The 18488-nt window shown below is 37.6% G+C and overlaps 3 protein-coding genes across 4 annotated transcripts; 2 read left to right on the forward strand and 1 right to left on the reverse strand.

The window, feature by feature from the left end:
* Window positions 1–545: 545 nt before the first annotated feature.
* On the reverse strand, window positions 546–5588 carry ppil6 (peptidylprolyl isomerase (cyclophilin)-like 6). 2 transcript variants are annotated; one of them, XM_047388964.1, is made up of 8 exons: window positions 5448–5588; window positions 5280–5375; window positions 3601–3789; window positions 2470–2532; window positions 2173–2320; window positions 1179–1208; window positions 912–1047; window positions 546–816 (listed from the first exon to the last, which is right to left on the reverse strand). In XM_047388964.1, the coding sequence occupies exons 1-8, from the start codon at window positions 5586–5588 to the stop codon at window positions 705–707; spliced, it is 915 nt and encodes a 304-aa protein (XP_047244920.1). In that variant the 3' UTR covers window positions 546–704. The 2 variants fall into 2 exon arrangements, with proteins under 2 accessions (XP_047244920.1, XP_047244919.1); XM_047388963.1 differs by having other exon boundaries at window positions 1149–1208.
* Window positions 5589–5919: 331 nt separating this feature from the next.
* Window positions 5920–15933, forward strand: LOC124882529 (flap endonuclease GEN homolog 1). Its single transcript, XM_047388962.1, has 13 exons — window positions 5920–6102; window positions 7667–7862; window positions 7941–8117; window positions 9888–9998; window positions 10096–10169; window positions 10246–10331; window positions 10469–10619; window positions 11800–11836; window positions 11923–12003; window positions 12083–12213; window positions 12320–12381; window positions 13567–13716; window positions 14411–15933. Exons 1-13 carry the CDS (start codon window positions 5942–5944, stop codon window positions 15616–15618), a joined length of 2625 nt encoding a protein of 874 aa, XP_047244918.1. The 5' UTR covers window positions 5920–5941; the 3' UTR covers window positions 15619–15933.
* Window positions 15934–16067: 134 nt separating this feature from the next.
* Window positions 16068–18484, forward strand: msgn1 (mesogenin 1). The gene has a single exon (XM_047388966.1). It carries the CDS (start codon window positions 17201–17203, stop codon window positions 17624–17626), a length of 426 nt encoding a protein of 141 aa, XP_047244922.1. The 5' UTR covers window positions 16068–17200; the 3' UTR covers window positions 17627–18484.
* The last annotated feature ends 4 nt before the right edge of the window (window positions 18485–18488 follow it).

Genomic DNA, 18488 nt, shown 5'->3' on the forward strand with positions numbered 1-18488 from the left:
TTTTAATGATATGCTAATTTTGTGAGATAGGAATTTTGGGTTTTCATGAGCTGTATGCCAAAATCATCCATATTAAGACAATAAAAGACCTGAAATATTTCAGTTAGTGTGCAATGAATCTAAAATATATGAATGTTAAATTTTCATCATGACATTATGGAAAATAATGAACTTTATCACAATATGCTAATATTTTGAGAAGGACCTGTATAAACCTTCCCATTGTCAATTTAAAATGAGGATTCACTCTCAATTATCCATTTAACATAATTAAATAAAAAATTATTAAAGTCAGCAATGACAAAACTTGCAACACTGTTGGAAAACTTAATGACAAGATTATTTTTTTTAATCATTTGGAACAGCAGAAATGTTCCAAAATGCTAACCTAAATGCCCAAAGAACAGTTTGTTTCCTACATGTTAGAAGATGTTATCACAACATATCCAAGAAATTGCTGACAGCATATGATCAGAGATCATCTTTGATGCTGACCATTCCCATACAGACCACAAGTTTTCTGCAGTGCACTGATTCTCAATAAATTGTATAACAAGGCATTTAATAAGACAAGTTCCAATTCATTAAAAAAATTCCAATCAAGTTTTTTTCTGAACAGGAAAGTATGTATGAATATGGAAGTGAGCTTGTCCATGCATCAAAACACAGAAAAACACTAGGTGCAAGTCACTAATATACAGAAGCTACAGTGGTAACACTCCACAAGATGTCACTTTGCATTCATATTTGGGTCTTTCATTGCAAGTTGGGGCCTCTTCTAATTTCTTCAGGACGTCTACACCTTCAACCACTTGACTAGAAATAGAAAGAAAGAGTATAACCAGACATAAAATATACAGTCACTTAGTGATTAGATTGCTGTCTGTTGAAACCCATTAGGCAACACAAACCCAAAGGCAACATAGGTTTTGTCCATCCAGGGCGCCGGCTGCAAGGTGATGTAGAACTGGGATCCATTGCTGTGGGGACCGTTGTTGGCCATTCCCAAAGTTCCCCGCCTCGAGTGGGAAACAGCAAAACATTCATCTGACAGGTGAGATGGTCACATGTTAAGGGGGATACAAACTAAATGAACCCACTAATTCCACCATGATATGTTATTTTAATTTAACTGTTTCTGTTGGTACCTTCAAAAGTTGGTCCATAGATTGACTCACCCCCATTACCTTTACTCCCAGGAGAAATATCTGCAGAGAGTAAAATGAAAAGTTACGGTGCAGTTTGACAAAACTAGTGACATTAAAATACTAATGTCAAATTAATTTTAATTTGATGATGCAATGAAACAGTTTATACAATCCCCCTTTGAGATTTCTTCTATTCCTGCGTAATGTTTCAGGTCATCAAACTAAACCGAAAATACGAAAAAGATGACCCAAGAAAAGACAAAAAGCAGTTTTTAAATGGTGGTTTCATTTGTTAAGGAAAAAAGCTAAAACCAAACCAGCCTTGACCAATTTCAAAATATAATCCCCCACCTATTTAAACCGTGAATTCCTGCTTGAATTGTAGAATCAGGGAATTACTTTAATAGGACCTGTCTGGCAACATGAAGTAGGCTCAGGGATCCCAAAAAGCCACACATCATGTATTTATGTTTACTGGGACTGTTAATATGACCTGACTCAGAAGCCCATCTCTCTCAGCCCCTTTTTAAAATGACAAAGGCAAGATACTATATAATTCAAGTAAAGCAAATATGTATTGAGCTTGATAAGCCAATACATTGCTTAAAGATAGTTACCATATGTATAGTGAGAGCAACATATTTAAATTTACAGTTAAGGGGATTGTAAGAAAGTTTAATACATTTTCAGTGTTGTCTGTTATGGGTGTTATGTAAGGATATAAAAGCCATGTATTTAGACTTGTGCACCATTTATTTGGTGTGATATATGGCCAAATAACTGAACTATAATGCCACCTTATTTAAAAATGTCATAATTTAAAAATACAAAGCCCATGTTAACATTATAAACAGTGACCCATGTCTTAGACTTCAAATGCATTCAGTGCAAAGACAAGTAAATCAGCATTATCAAATTTCCTGCAACTAAATGAATTAGCCAATTATGTATCTAGTTATGCATGTTCTGAATAATCATGAGGCACTTGAAAAGTAAGAGGTGACTGAGTCGCCTCTTACAGTACCTCCACCTTGCACCCAGCCATTGGGTACAATACGATGAAAAAGAGAGCCCTTGTAGTGGAGTGGGAGGCCACTCTGCGACAGTCCTCGCTCCCCTGTGCACAGAGCCTCAAAGTTCTTTGATGTCTTTGGACACACATCTGAGAACAGCTGAGGAGAGAAGAGATAGCATGCTGTTCTATATTAATCCTTCGTTTTCTCATATTTATATTCCGAAAAAGCATTTTTTCTACATTAAAATCACATTTTAAAGTTCCTTTTCGAAAGCAACAGCATAAAATTGATCCGAAAGGTCTCACCTCAAAACATAACCTCCCAGCTGGTTCTCCTGCTACCTGGATGTCCGTGAAGACAAACTTATGCTGGAAAGAAAGGATGGAGGCTTGATTACCAAAAACAACAGCCATGGTTTTAACTTTTTAACAAGCTCTGCAGATTCACATTAGTTTCAGAGAACTTGGTGAATGCCAAATTTGCTCAAAAAATCAGTTCTTGCCACATTGAAATATTGTCTGAAATCAACACTAAACACAAGTTTTACATAAGAATAAAATGTTAAGAACATTGTATTATAATTGAAATTATTTTAGGAATGCAACAGTCCATACATCCACCCATCCAAGCATGCACCCATCCATCCATCCATCCGTCCATCCATAATTAACAGTTTTACTGCATAAAGACGAGCTCACCTGGTTCCAATTACTTTGTCGTTTTTCAGTGTATGTTGAGGAGAAAATAAGCAGTCTTAGGCTATTAACAATCCTCTTATCAAAATAATAAACTGCTCTAAAGGCAATGAGGCAATCAGTAAAGAGCTTCCAATCCCTGCTTCAAAGCTTCTTATCTTTTCAGTACGTTTTCCAGTCATAATACCATTAAGTTCCCTCCAGCGCTAAAAATAAACTCAGCTTGAGAAATCCTTAAAGATTTGTACAGTTTGTGAAAAACAGATCATGCAAGGCATATAAAGTACTACAAGGTGACCTGCAGCAACCTGGAGTGGCGGGTTAGTGCCACACCATCTAAAGCACATGAAGCCAAGCAGGGCTATACGTAATAATAGTCACAGGAGGAGGATGCTTTCAAAATAAGGCATAAAATAGAGAGATCAAATTTTGTAAAAATTATTATTTATAATATATTACTTCCAAGGTATTGTGGACGGACTGATGATGAGATCAATGAATTGGAATACTGTTCATCATTTCAAAAACTAATTTTAGAATTTTACTGATGATATTTTTTATTTAGCCTTTATTTAAAGAGGAAAAACTCACCGAGATTTAAAATAAAATTTTCAAGAAAAGGAGAAGTTCTTCAGGAGAATTAAAACACAATATATAACAAAATATAACGTATTTCTAGAGGCACATTTGGCCATTCTACTTTATTTACATGTAATTTCTGTTACTGTGGTGTCAGCTTACTCCAGTTTTCTGGAGGTGTTTGGTGGAGTACTCCTCAGTGGCAGCCATATAGAAAGCCTCTGGATGAGTGAAAGAGAAATTCCACTGATTCTCAGCCCAGCTGGCGAGTTGCTTTTCATTACCGACGAGAACGCCGTTAAGATAGCATACCAGGTTGCTGGAGTACTGCCACATTTCACCACGCAGCTCCTGAAATCACAAGTTCACAACAATAGCTGTGTTGTGAATCAGCATTTTAGAATAACAATGGCGTCAAACTGCAGCGAGATCATATCTGCGTAGGAGTACAGCATCATAGCCCTCAGCTTTGTGCACACTCAGTCGTTTTATTTATAACATTATCTCTCATCACAGATAGTGGCATCAGAAAAGCAAACTATACGAATGTTTTACCATCAAAGACATTTTCACACTTTTGATCCCCCAATGTTTGAGAACTAGTGTTTTTTTCAAGACTAATCAAAGTGCTTGAAATTGTTTCATTTGTTTTGTCAGTCAATGGGTTTGCTTCTTCATGTCTGATCAGTTGCTTATAGTTTCATATTTCATCCACATTTTATTGAAAAATTTTGCAAATGTTATGAGACCCTGCAGAGGATAGTGAGGGGAGTTGAAAGGATCATTAGAGTTTACCTATCTTCTGTCCAGGATCTATTTCAGATTCGCTGCAGTAACATTGCATTCAAGATCCTCAGAAACGCCCCACACCCTCTCTATCAACTTTGTGAGCTGCTCCTAATAGGTACCAGACTGCTCTTAAGATTCCACACTTTATATTGTTGCTCCTATTTAATGTTTTTATCCATTTAGTGGTTTTATTGGTTAATTTTTATTTCTGTTGAAGATCCCAAAGAAGCACTGTCTCATTTTTTGTATGTTATTATGTACAAGGAACACAATGAAATAAAATAAAATACTTTACATAATTTAAATATCTCTGTGCTTCAAGTTACTGATGTAGGGCTTATTTTAAAATATTTTATAATGATCAGTATACAAAGCCTTCCAAAAGTATTCACACTCCTTGAAAATGTTCATATTTGTATTTATCACTGCTGAGTCAATGCCCACAAGTCTTTTGTAGTGTTTTGTCTACCAGCTTTGCACATTTAAAGAATGAATATTTTGTTCCTGAATATCTCAAGCTCAGTCAGACTGAATGAAGAGTCAATTTCCAACTCTTGCTTTGGATTTTTAATGGGCTTAAGTCTGGACTTTGACTAGGCCATATTAGGACACAAATATGCTTAGTCTTCCAAGTTTGGCTTGTATTTATCATTCATCTTCCCATCAACCTCTGACCAGCTGCTGTTTGTTCCCTAATGTTCTCTAAGAAACCTCTGAGGCTTTTACAGAATCACTGTATTTATCTTGAGATTAAATCACCCACAGGTAACTTCTTAGGGCAATTGGTTGCGCTGGACTAGGGGTACTAAGGGGGTTGAAAATGATTGCATGCCATGGTTTTCAGATGAGATTTGTATTTTTAGAAATTTTGAAAATCACATATAATTTTCCTTTCATTTGACAATAATTCTTTAGTGTGTGTTTGCCACAGTAAATCCCAATAAAATACATTGAAGTTTGTGGCTGTAATGTAATAAAATGTGAAAAGGTTCAATGGATGTGAATACGTTTTGTTTTCTGTAGGCTATAATTAGCTGAATGAGTTCACCTACCTGTTTCTTGTTGCATATATATATGTGCCAGTCAAATTCAAGAAGTGGCACAATCTTTGGATCCAGAAATTCTTCAGGAAACCGTTGTCTGAGTCCCTGCATGACAAATGTGGAGCATTAAATTAATTATTTCATCAAAGGTGGAACATAATATTTACTTTATTTTACCTCCGCTATACTTTTGGCAACATGGAAATTTGGGTCTTTAATTACACCAACGATTTCTATTAGACTTTTTGAGCCCATTGCTGAAATCCTCAGCGTATGAACAAACTGAGTATCCATAGCAACAGGGTTTTGCAGGCGCATGAAATTGACGTCTTCTTGTTTGAACGTCAGGCTTCGATCTACTTCGTGATTATCTTCTCTTCCTCCCTACTTTCGTTAACTTTAAAGCGTTAATAACGACGATATACAGAAGACGAAGTAATGACTCACACATTTCATTCAATTTAGATATCAAATATAATTAATATAAGGTGTAAAGACAGTCGTTACAGCTGAAAGGAAGCGTAACACAGCGGATTGGAACGCAGCCTTATGACGGCGCCAGTGTTTGAAATCTTCGACTCGCCAACTTATTTCTTGTTGTTCCGTTTCTGCGTTTTCTGTTTATTTCTCGTCATTTTGTAAACTTGATTCCGTTTTCCTGGTATTTAATCATGGGTGTTCACGACTTGTGGTCCATCGTTGAGCCGGTCCGTGAGTCGGTGCCGTTGTACAGTCTGAGCGGAAAGACTCTTGCAGTGGACCTGAGCTTATGGGTCTGTGAGGCTCAGCATGTCCAGGCCATGATGGGCAGAGTTACGAAGCCCCATTTGAGGTAACCATACATTGTTCTTTTTAAAAAAAGCCTTTATTAGAACATTTTTTCTTGACATCAAGTCCATCGCAGCGTATTTTATATGTTGATCTCAGCTGACAGGGGCTTTGATAAGCAGATTGTAAAGAGACTATTCAGTGGTGCATTTTTCTCACACTGAATATGAAAGCACACCTGGGTTATGAATTATGGATTTAGACTTAAAAATCTCACAAATGAAAAGGTTTTAAAAAAGCGTAGGCCTGCTGAAAGAAAACCCCCAGATGATTCTTTGTGTGTGATTGTCTTGATGACATCACAAGAGGCACACTAATTGAGCCGATCAGCTGGCATTAGAAGACACTATGACAGAAGAGAGAATATGGAAAGATTTTGACACAGATCTTGCAACTTTTGAATTGCAAGGGGGCCAACTTTACAGTTTAGTGCCAGAGTTTGAGTGCAATGACACATTGAAAGGTGGTTTTGTGCATTAGAACAGGATGCCTCCTGGGTTGAAGGTTCTCAGGGACTTTACACTGGCAGAACAACCTGAGGAAGACTTTAACTTGCTGGGTGTACCATATATCCTCTCTGGCATAGGAATGCTTCAGGATCCCCCAGAAGGAGCTGTAGAAAGGGGTCACTGGGGTTGTCTTGTGGTTTCTCTCCCGGACCTGTGAGCCAATCGTGGATACACAGAAGACGAGGGATAATTTCCATGCATGTTCACTGCTTTTAAAAAATAAAGTAAAGGCCATATTCTCCTTGTATCATATATTTAAATTGTACTGTGATCTGACACTATAGTGACACTGCATTTAATCTGAAATAGGCATGGGTCTCTATGACATTCTCACAATATGATGACCTTGAATTACACCAATGTATCATGGTATTTACACAAGCTTAAAATATAAATCTATAACATGATCTAATTGCTTTTAATTTAAACAGAAATGCTACAATTATTACAACTTCTGCTAAATTAATATACCAATAGTTTTCACAGTTATAATAATCTATAACATTAGTTTTCTATTATTCAGATTTTGACTCAGCAAAACTCTCAAATAAACATTTGCTAAATGTAGTATTTTGATGAGTGACACTCCTTTATTTACCACATCATGGCTGTGAGTGTTTTTTGCAATCAGGAACCTTTCTAAACAACCTTATTTGTCTTTTGTGTAAGTGAGGGAGAAATGAAACAATTGTTGCTAATTCTACTGAAGCGTACCTAAATTTTCTCTAGGCCCAGTGTCATATAGGGCTTAAACATTTTGTTGGAGCAATATAGAATAAAATAAATACCTTTTAAGGATGGAATTTGATTTATTGTGTATGAATTAAGTGAAAAAACAAGAAAATAACAAATGGCCATACTTTAGACAACTCTGATCCTTATGCCTCATGTGATGTCATCAAAGGCATGTGCATTGAAGCTTACAACTAAATATCAAGCAAAACCAGATTAGGTAATTTTCTATAGATGTCAAACTAAATCAAAGGTAAGTTTGATTTATTTAACAGAAAAGTACAGGTTGCAACTTTAAAAACCAACACAATGCTCTTTTATGTGCAGGAATTTATTTTTCCGAGTGTCGTCGCTCACACTGATGGGGGTGAAGCTCGTCTTTGTCATGGAAGGAGAAGCTCCCAAACTCAAATCAGAAACAATGAGCAAAAGGACAGAAATGAGATTCGGATTCAGAAAAGCCCATGTCTCAAAGTTAGCCACAAGTACCAGCAGAGGGCGCTTTAATGCTGTACTTCGAGAGGTCAGTTCTGCTCTTTCTGATCACTGGCTGCAAAAAGTTCTCCCAGCCTCTTGTCGACATCCTCTCTGTGTTCTGCAGTGTGCAGAGATGTTGGACTACCTGGGTGTGCCTTGGGTGACAGCTGCTGGGGAAGCAGAGGCCATGTGTGCTTACCTGGACGCAGCTGGGCTGGTTGACGGCTGCATCACCAACGATGGAGATGCATTCCTGTATGGGGCTAGGACGGTCTACAGGAACTTCAATATGAACAGCAAGGTATGTTTCTCGGATTTTGGGTTATGCAGAATTATATATAGGACTAAAACGGGTAAGTATATGGGAGGAAACCGCTAAAGAGATTATTTAAAAATTAATAGTTTGATAAAAATAAATGATTGACTTTTCAAGGCTTATTTATTACACATTATCATCAAAAACCATTCATGGGGATTTACAATACATTGCAAAAGTATTAAGAACCCCTTAAAACCTTTCACATTTTGTCATGTTACAACCACAACCTGCAATTTATTTTATTGATATTTTACAAATGGACTGATCCAAAGTTGTGTTTGACTGAGAAGTGGGTGGAAAAGTATACATGTTTTTCAAAAACATTTACACAAACAAAAGTTTGATGCATGAGATGCATTTGCATTCAGCGTCCCTGTGTCAGTACTTTGTAGAACCATCTTTTACTGCAATTACTGCAGGAAGTCTTTTGGGGGTTGTCTCTAACAGCTTTGCAAATGTAGAGGCTTAAACCTCTCTTCTTTGTAAAGTAGCTCAATCTCCATCAGTTGGTATGAAAAGCAGAAGTCACCATCAAGTCTCCCCCCAATCTTTCAGTTGGATTTAGGTCTAGGCTTTAAGTAGGCCATTTTAACATATACATATGCAGTGATCTAAACCATGCTATTGTAGCTCTGACTATATGTTTAGGTTTGTTGTCCTGCTGGACATTCAACGTCCGCCCCAATCTCAAGTCTTTTGCAGCCTCAAGCAGATTGTTCTTCCAGTATTGTCTAGTATGTAGCTCCATCCATCTTCCAATTAACCCTGAACTGCTTCCCTGTCCTCTCTGATTTTATGTATTTGCATTTACTAATGACTATTAGGAAAAAATCCAAGTGATTTACTAAAAACAACATTGAAACAACATTAACAAATACACGATTTTGTCTCTATGGTGGTTAGAAAATGCATTTATATTTGCTGCATCACTATGGAGATGGTATCAACTAGCAGTGGTGTCTAAACCTTTTTTCATGTGGGTCAAAACTGTCAAGTCAAAAGTACTGGCGGGCCACAAAAATAAAAGCTATTGTTTAAACTAAAAACACATAAAAACGTATTGTAAATATTGTTTACCTGCTCAGCAATAAACTAAGCATGCAATATTTTAATTAAATCATAAAGAAGTCAGATTTTTGTTGGAAAAAAATGTGTAATTCATTGTAGATCTAAATTTTAAAACGGGATTTGAACGTCTGCCTTATTAAAAAAAAAAAGGCATCAAGTTTGCAGATTATTTTGTTGTTGATTGTTTCCTATCTTCTTGCCTTGAAAAATATCGAGTCTAATCTAGATGGTAAATTGTGTGTGGGGCTGGGTGAATGTGACCAGCATGACTAGAATAGCGCAATAATTAAATCAAAGGTGGGCACATTCATATCCCGACACACAAATTGGTGAAGTGCTAAGCCCACAGGCACATTTGGCAGGAGGAAGTTGGAATCGAACCCACACCTTTTCAGATTAAGACAATCACTTTTCCCACTGAGCCACTGTGACCTCCAATTATTTTCTCACCTTTTATTAGAAATAAATAATAAAGTCTACATCAGCATCATCCATCTGCGCTGGAGGCCACATTTGTATCATTTTTGAATTGCATTCGGGGGCTGCAAATGACCCCACTTTGGACACTTCAGATCTATTGAGATTAATCTATATTGTAACCAAAACCCCAGCCTTGAAGTTATCATTTACATTCCTAATCCAGAGGGAACTGGTGTGTCTACTTTTGACTTTTACTTTCTCCAGGACCCTCAGGTAGATTGTTACCAAACCTCTCGAGTACAAACTGAGCTACACCTGTCAAGAGAGAATCTTGTTGGATTGGCTGTTCTCCTCGGCTGTGATTACATTCCTAAGGTAGAGAAGACTGAATAACTTAACAAAGGCTACTTCACAATGTTTTTTTCTGAATGACTTACTGTCTGTTGACTGTACATTTACATGGTTCCCTCAGGGTATACCCGGTGTTGGTAGAGAGCAGGCCCTGAGGCTTATACAGACACTGAGAGGACAATCACTTCTGCAGAGGTAGACTGCACTTCTTCACACAGTCACATGACTGCTAATATGTTGGCTGCATTAAATATTTTTCTGGTCACTAAAGGTTCAACCAGTGGAAGCAGGAGAGTTCAGACGTGCCCGATGTAGTTGTAAAGAAGGTTTCTCACTGTAACATATGTCGACATCCTGGTGAGCAAAAAGTGGCTCTGACTCCTCTCACACGTCACTGATTTAAAGCCTTTTAATCTGCCATCTTAAAATATACACATATATGAGAGATTTCAGAATGCAAGAAGACATCTGACTTGTTCCTCTTTGGCTTTCAGGCTCAGCCAAGGCACACGAGCGTGGTGGCTGTGTGCTCTGCGACAGTCAGCGATTCTGCCAGCCTCAGGACTTCGATTATCAGTGTCCATGTGATTGGCACTGCTACGAACTGAGCCGCCAGGCCTCGTCTCTGGAGGCAAACGTCAGGAAGTATGTATTGTTTTAACAAAGGTGGTCAAAACTGTGGAAATCAAAATGTTTATAAAAAGAACAGAACTGGCAAAGTACAAACAGGAATCATAAGGTGAACACGTTGAAAGGAACAAATAAACATTTAAATACAGCAGAGTGTGGCGTAAAAGGTGCCAGACTCCATAAATCCATAGGACTGCCTTTAAAATGAATTACCTTCTGATCAAATATTTTTAGGCTCAAACGCCTCCCAGATAAGAGATGTGTTTAACTAAGCAGGATTACTAACAACTACTATCCAATTTGATTAAAACGAGTTTCTAATCAGCAATTAGTTTTCCTATTGCAAAACAGCAAAAGAATAATAAAAACACTCAGCAAAATTAATTTGCTTCTGTAAATGTATAGTGTGCTTCCCCTAAACAAAACATTATCTTGAAACTTTATTTAAACTTTCTTATGACAGTGTCACAATTCACTACAGATTTAGGAAAACAAGCGTCTTTAACCTCCTTTTCTTTTAATTTAATACGTTTTCAATGTATTTATGCCTTTCTTGCTTTTACTCATGGTCTGTTGGCTGTGACATTTCCTATTGGTGCATTGTCCAGTTTTAATTCTGTTCATCTATTGATACACAGTGTATTCATAGGGTTTTATTCATGTTCAGGACCACATTGTGCATGAGTCCACTGAAGCATAGGAACCTGGTTTGGCTAATTAGGTACTACAAAAGTTGCAAAGTTATAAGATTCATGAAAAAAGTACTTTTGAATCTAATGACCTTAAGTTTTTCTAACTGTTTCTTTTAAGAAAATCGACGACATGATGCAGTTGAGTTAGTAAGAGAGAAATGATGCATGATGTTTCTTTTTTACGAGTATAAGTATGAAAAGTGTTTTATATTTACCCTCCTTTATGTGGCTTTACCTAAATAAAATAAAATGAATAAAAACAGGATTTTATGAGGTAGCCCAGCATGAATGTTTGCAAATATAAACCTGAAAACTTTGGCATGTTTTTGTATTTATCCCCATTATCTCTGAAGTCCATATTTGAACTCATATTTGAATTGGCAAACCTGATACATATTAAGGTGCTAGAAGATAGAACCCCTTGAGCAGCTCTTTCCATAAACTGATATTTTGTAAACTATGAAGCGGAAAAAAAGAGTTAAAATATCTAACTTATGTTTTAGGAAAACACTGGCATGTCAGCAGTTCCCATTCACAGAGGTATATATTTTTTGTTCCAGTTTTTATTGTGCTTTAAGTTACTGATATAACATCAGCTATAATAATACTTGAACTTTTTATCCCAGATTATAAACGAGTTTCTAGTTTCCAAAGATAAACCTGTGGCACATTTCAAGAGGAGACAGCCAAATATGCTGCTGATGCAGGTAATGTGATTTTACATTGTGTGTCTGCTAATGCATTTCAGTAAGATGAATAAGAAGTTTTTTGTTTTGTTTTCTGTAGAAATTTGCCTATGAGAAGATGGAGTGGCCAAAACACTACACCAGTGAGAAAGTTTTAGTCCTGATGACATACACTGAGCTGATGAACAGAAAATACAGACGAGTCGTGCCCTCTCAAATCAAGCCTGTCCGGTAGTCTTATGATGTTTTTAAAGATGTAAAACTGTATTGTTGTGATGATAATGTAGGGGCGTGTACAGGACATACTTTATAATTAACTGTTATTTTTCTATGACAGAATACTGAAACCAAGGGTGAGGAACGCTGTGGCTTGCTTTGAAGTCATCTGGAGCACTCCAGGTGAGTTAAAACGCTCACTTCTTCCCTTAATAAGTGGTGCTCTGTGTTTCATTTGTCCCCTTGGTGACTTATTAGATGCTCAGGAAGTGAAGAAACGCTGGAGCTGAGTGATACGGCTGCAGCTCAAAGTTGGGGTGCAGGGTGTTTGTCACCGGGTTGTCTGTTAGTGACTGGCTGTGAGGTGGGGTTCAGAGGTGACAGATCAGTCACAACAGCCACTAGGTGCTAAACTGGCTTCCTCTCTGAGCTGGGAATCCTGTCAAATCAAAGCAGACGTCACTAACAAGCTTGTTTAACATCACTGACCTGAGAAAGTCTAAATTAACTAGCTCAGGCTGCAGATTTATATGTGTAAAACAGAAGAACTTAATCATTTAAACACACAGTAGTGGCCAATTATGTAAATGACCAAGTGGCCAAAATGTTTAGATTCTATTTAGCTTAAAAAAACTAATATAAGTAAATAAAGAGAGCAGTGGAGATGATACAGGGAATAAAAGTCTATTAAAACTTCAAATAATTTTTGGTAATTTTTAAAACAGGACTGCTAAAATGTGTTTGACAAATCTTCTGATATGCAAAGTGACATCGAAATTTATATCTGAGGCTGAGGTTTGAAAGGACATGTTTTTGCAATATTCTGATTATTTGTACACAGAAAAGAGACCATATTCGCTTGCTTTCACCTACCTATTTTTGTATTTTGGTGGAATTGCCAGGTTGTGTGTTTTAGGGTGAATTCTTATGTCTTTTTGTCTTTAGGTTTTTCAAACTAACATTACTATTGACTAACATTGAAAATTGTACTGCAATTTAATTTCTGTTTTCAATTTTAATGTCATTCTTTGGCATTAAAATCTCTTCAAAATGTCATGCTTTATTGGTTTCCGCTTGGTGATGTACTGTAAATCTACCAATTTACATATATAGGATGGGGGGAGAATTACTTCTTCTGTTATTTTTTACTTAATGCTGAGAGACTTCATTTGCTAAAAATATTCTGAAAAAAATGAATAGTTTTTATGTATGTAGGGTAAAGAAATTAATAATTCAGATTTATAAAAAATGTAAAAAGTAAAGAAGCCCTGATTCACAGGAATGACCCATATTTCCTAATTTAATTAGCCAAACATAGGGCTCATGTGTCCTAAACTAAACGTGTTACTGTTTCCTTTCTGTCTGCAGAACATTATGTGTTTCCAGAGGACCGACCCACAGAGAACCAACATGAGGTCAGGACGGTGGAGGAAGAGTCGCTCTTCCGTGTGGCTTTCCCGGAGCTAGTTGAACGCTACCTACATAGCAAAGCTCTGTTTGAAGAGAACAAAACAAAACGTAAGACAATTATTTTCACTTTAAATATATATTACTACATGCTGTGTTCAGTACAATAGTTTTCTAATGTGTTTGTATATTCTCTTACTGCATTTTCCATAAAAATGCTCTCCTGCTGTTGTCAAGCTTCCCAGATTCCCCAGTCTGGGCTGACAAGGCTGTACAGATCAAAGCTGTTTAAAGGTTTTCCATGTGTCTTTAAGGATCTCGCTTACAGCAGCTCTGACACCTGAAAATATAGTTTGGCAGCTCAACCACTTCACGCCAAGTGTCTGTCTCACAGGATTTGCTTACTTTTTTTCGCCCCCACAGTAATCATCAATACTAATTTACATTTAACCCCATTTCAAAAGAAATTTGACACACAAATCTATATAAGGATAGATTGCGTTGTCTAGCCAGTCTTTTATTTTAGAGACCATATGAGGCAAATATATAAAAAATGTTAAAGTTAAACAGATAAATGAGGAATAAATAAAAAATCGGTAGCAGTCACAATAAATAGAGATGTGAAATATGAATAGGTACTCTATGCCAACTGTGAAGTTTGTATCAACAGTACTTTTAACAATGGGTGTTTGGGATTTACCTGCTATGGCTTTATTAATCAGATGTTTTCAACTATTACTTTCTCTTAACGACTGAGAACATGTTTGAGTCCTCTTTCTTTCTCTCTCTCTTTTTTTTTGTACAGAGAAGAAAGCAAGAAGGAAAAAGGAGAAACCATCTGATATTTCTGATGGTGTCACGGATCTCTTGGCCCAGATGACACTTCAGAAGTCCTCAGTAAAAAGGACCACTCAGCCAGAAACTCTGCTTCTTTCCAGCTCATACTCTGAAAAAACAGAAGTGATCATTTTGGACACTCCAGTGAAGCAACATTTGAAAGAAAAAGAAGCCGACCAAGCCTGCAAACCTCTGCCTGGTGTTGAACCAGAAACCACTGGGTCACCTTGCGTCTCTGCCGTTATTGACGCTTTACATCTGAGCAATATCGACTGGGACGCTTTGTCTTTCACCTCCTCGCCTTCCTCACAGGCGTGCCAGGCTGCGGAGCCCGAGCGAACTAAGACCACGGACAGTGATGAAACACAAGCTGGAATCAAACAGCCAGAGCTCTGTTACACCGAGTGTCCTCTGAGAGACAGACTCCTCATGAGGAATGCAGACAAATCTCTGGAAAACACGGCTGTGGTTTCAAAGCATCGGAATTATTTGGTCAATTTACATGAAAAACAAAGTGGAGAACCTTCCGGTGAAGGTAGCAGTGGTGGCACTATATTACCTGGTAATAAAAGGGAACCGCTCACAAACAAAACCCAATGTGTATTAAAAGAAAGCATTAAAAGCTCAAAAGAGCAACAAATTATGTCGCTTGAAGCTCAAAGTAAGACAAAGAAGACAAATGCTTTGTCTTCATCCTTTGCTCCGCCACAGAGAGGCCATTCTGACCCAGGACAAAGAAACAAAAAGAACAGCAGCGTGTCGCATTCCTCCAAGAAGAGTGTGTGCACCAGCATGTGCTCATCCAGTGAAGACGATGATGTTGAAAACCAACAATCTGGACCTCAACGGCGAGCTAAATCAAAACAGGCCAACAAAACCAAGAACAGCTTAAAATCAGACTTCCCTCTGAAACCTGCTTCCAGTCAGTTTAAAGCTGTTATTCCTAAGACTTCACAACAACTTCTGGTTTTTGGACCAAACTCACAGAGCCGTGGGGAAAAGGTTGAACATGAAACAAACAGTTGTCAGGACGTCCAAACAGCTAAATTAAGTGATGATGAGATTCTCCAGGCTCCAGCTTCACCTGTTATCGTGTTAGAGGGTGAGGATTTGGTGATTTGTAGTGATAGTCCCCTGCCACTGGCTGAGAGACTGAGATTAAAATTTCTGAAGTGAGGAGCACCCGTTTTTATCTTTAATTCACATCCCATTTGCTTCTAGTTGATTCCTGTAGTTTCTTAGATTTTTGAGAAAAATGTAAAACTTTCTGCTTTAAGAAAAGCAAAATCCTGGAGATCAGGTTAGGTTTAGCATATTGTGACCAAGTTGGAGTTTTATTTGTTGTCTAAAAATAAATTTACAAGGTTCCTTTGTAGTCTAGAATAAATCCAGCCAGAGCTTCATTTGAACACTGAAACTAAACCATGAACCTGCCCAAACTCCCCGTCTTTAACCAAACATAATTTAAAGGAATAAAAAATTAAATCATAACACAAGTCTTCCTCTATTTATGTTTTATGCATAAATCTAAAACCACCAACTCAAAACAGTTTTTCGATACAGTCTGGAAATGTATCAGATTTGACTTTCCAGGTCTGGATAAGTGTGGAAAAAATATTTTTTCCATATTGTATTCCCTGTTCTATTGTCTAAATCCATCAATTTGTCCATTCATCATCTGATCATCCATCTGTCCATGTATGCATCCACTGTTCTTCATACTTTCCTTGCTTCCATCATTGCTTCCTTTTTTTTTTCATTTTTACTTTAAAAATTGCAATGTGAACTGTGGGAACTTCAGCCAGGACGTTGTAGCAACCCTGATGTAGTTTTAAGATGAACTACTGTTTTTCTTTCTGTTAAACAGAAGTGGAAGTTGTCCAGAAATTTTGAATTTTGAAAGGAGACCAAAGAAACTTAATGTTGTTGTTTTCTCCCGCTACTTGTTCCAGCTGAAGGAAGCAAGGACAGAGGATGCTTAACCCGCTGTTTATTTTACCAGCACAGCAGTGTTGTGTCTCCTTGATCCTGAGGGGGGGCTCACACCTTTTCAGACATGAAAGGTCTGGCAGAAGCTTCAGTGACAGCTGCATCCTATGCCCAAATAACATCTCAGCAAGAGTTATTTTTGTGATTTAAACCTAATTCTCTAAGAATAAAGGTATTAGAATAAGTAAGTTGCTTTTGAGATGAACTTGCATCTTAGAGAATGTTTCAGTTTTAAGAAACAGCATTCTTAAAGGTAACCCTTTTGAGATTTCGAGTGTCTACACAAGGACAGTGATTGGGCCATAACTTTTGTGATTTTCACCTTTATCCTGGTGAGCTGAAACATGGTATTTGTTTGTGTAGTGAGGACACACGCAGTGCTGGCTTGTCAGAGTGGTGTGAATGTCTCAGGTGAAACAGCAGCCTTCATTAAGACACATCACATCAAACTGACAATTGTCTCTGTGCAGACTTTAAAGAGTAATTTACCAAAGAAGGAATCTAATTATTTATCTTTCTATCACATTAACCGTCTGTTTGGCCTTATTCACACCACGGTGATAACGAACCACGTCCCTTCGGGAAGGTTTCATTTTGTCACTTTTGTTGTTCTTTGAACTTTTTTTTTTTCCCCTAAGCTGTGAACCCATAAAGGTCCGGAGATCTGCTTCTATATAAAACGCGTTTGGCAACAAAAAAACAAAAAAAAAACACACTCACTCAATCCGACCATCATCCGCCTCACTGAGCAGCGGTCTGGATTTCTAACATGGATCTGGAAGCTGTCACGGCTACAATCCTATCTGATTGGAAGAGTCTTGAGAGTCCTTCTGGAGACAACCAAGAGTCCATCTGTCCGGAGTCCCCCCTGGATTCTTCGCTGTGCTCCTCGCCGGAGATCTGCTACCCCATCTCCCAACAGGAGATCAAGGATTTATCCTTTGCCTGCACCGGGCGCAGAGTGACTCCACCAGGGCAACGGCAAAGCAAAACAAAGATGCCCGTGAAAAGGCGCATGAAGGCCAGCGAAAGGGAGAAGATGCGGATGAGAAGCCTGGCAGAGGCTCTGCACCAGCTCCGCGACTACCTTCCGCCGGACTACAGCAAGAGAGGCCAGCCCCTGACCAAGATCCAAACGCTTAAATACACCATTGAGTACATCAACAAGCTTTCAGACATCCTGAGCCGTGCGTAATGGACGCAACGTGGACCGCTTTTACGCACCATGTCAGCTCTCATCTGGACCCCATGCTGAACTCAGATGCTTCGTGTTTCATCACAACAATTTGAGGTCTCTCCTATTTGACAATTGTTTGGAGATTTTGATGTAAATATTGTTTGGGCACTTGGAAAGTATTTGTATATGAGGCTGCCCTTTTTTTTTTTTTTTTGGAATTGTGATTTCAGTTTTAAATATATAGACAATTTAGTTCCTGAATGGTATGAAATGCAATTTTACCAAGCTTTGTTTTTTTCTTTTTTGCTGACCAAGAAACAAGAGAAAGCATTTTCTTTTTAATATTATGCTGATTTCAATCCCTTCATTGTGTTTTGTTCTAATATTTAGGTTGTGCATGGATTTTCACGTTTTATGTTTGCAAACCCATTAAATATGTTGTGTTTGTGTGAATGCCATGCTGCTTAAAGTATTTCATAAGTCACACACCAGTTTTTAAACAAACTATAATCATTTGCGTCAGGCCGCTGTCTTCATCTTTTCTTACTCGCTAATAATTTTTCTGTGTTCAATAAAATAATCTGTTGAATTGTGGTTCCGTTAAGCAATAAGTAATCATCTGGGCGTCATTATGAACTAAAATATGTATGTAATTCGTTCCAGTAAATGAAGATATATTTTTCTTGTTTTCCATTTTTCTCATCATGACGTAATGAAGATCAGTTCTTGTGATCTTCATATAAATATTGTTTGGGCACTTAGGAATTATTTTTCATAAATAAGGCTTCCTTTCAGTGTTAGACATAAGGAAAATAAAAAGAAAGCAACTTTACCCGTCTTTGCTTATTTTTGCGGACCAGACGTGAGAAAAAGAACATCC

The sequence above is a fragment of the Girardinichthys multiradiatus genome, chromosome 15 (assembly GCF_021462225.1).
Source record: "Girardinichthys multiradiatus isolate DD_20200921_A chromosome 15, DD_fGirMul_XY1, whole genome shotgun sequence".
NCBI classification, from domain to species: Eukaryota; Metazoa; Chordata; class Actinopteri; order Cyprinodontiformes; family Goodeidae; genus Girardinichthys; species Girardinichthys multiradiatus.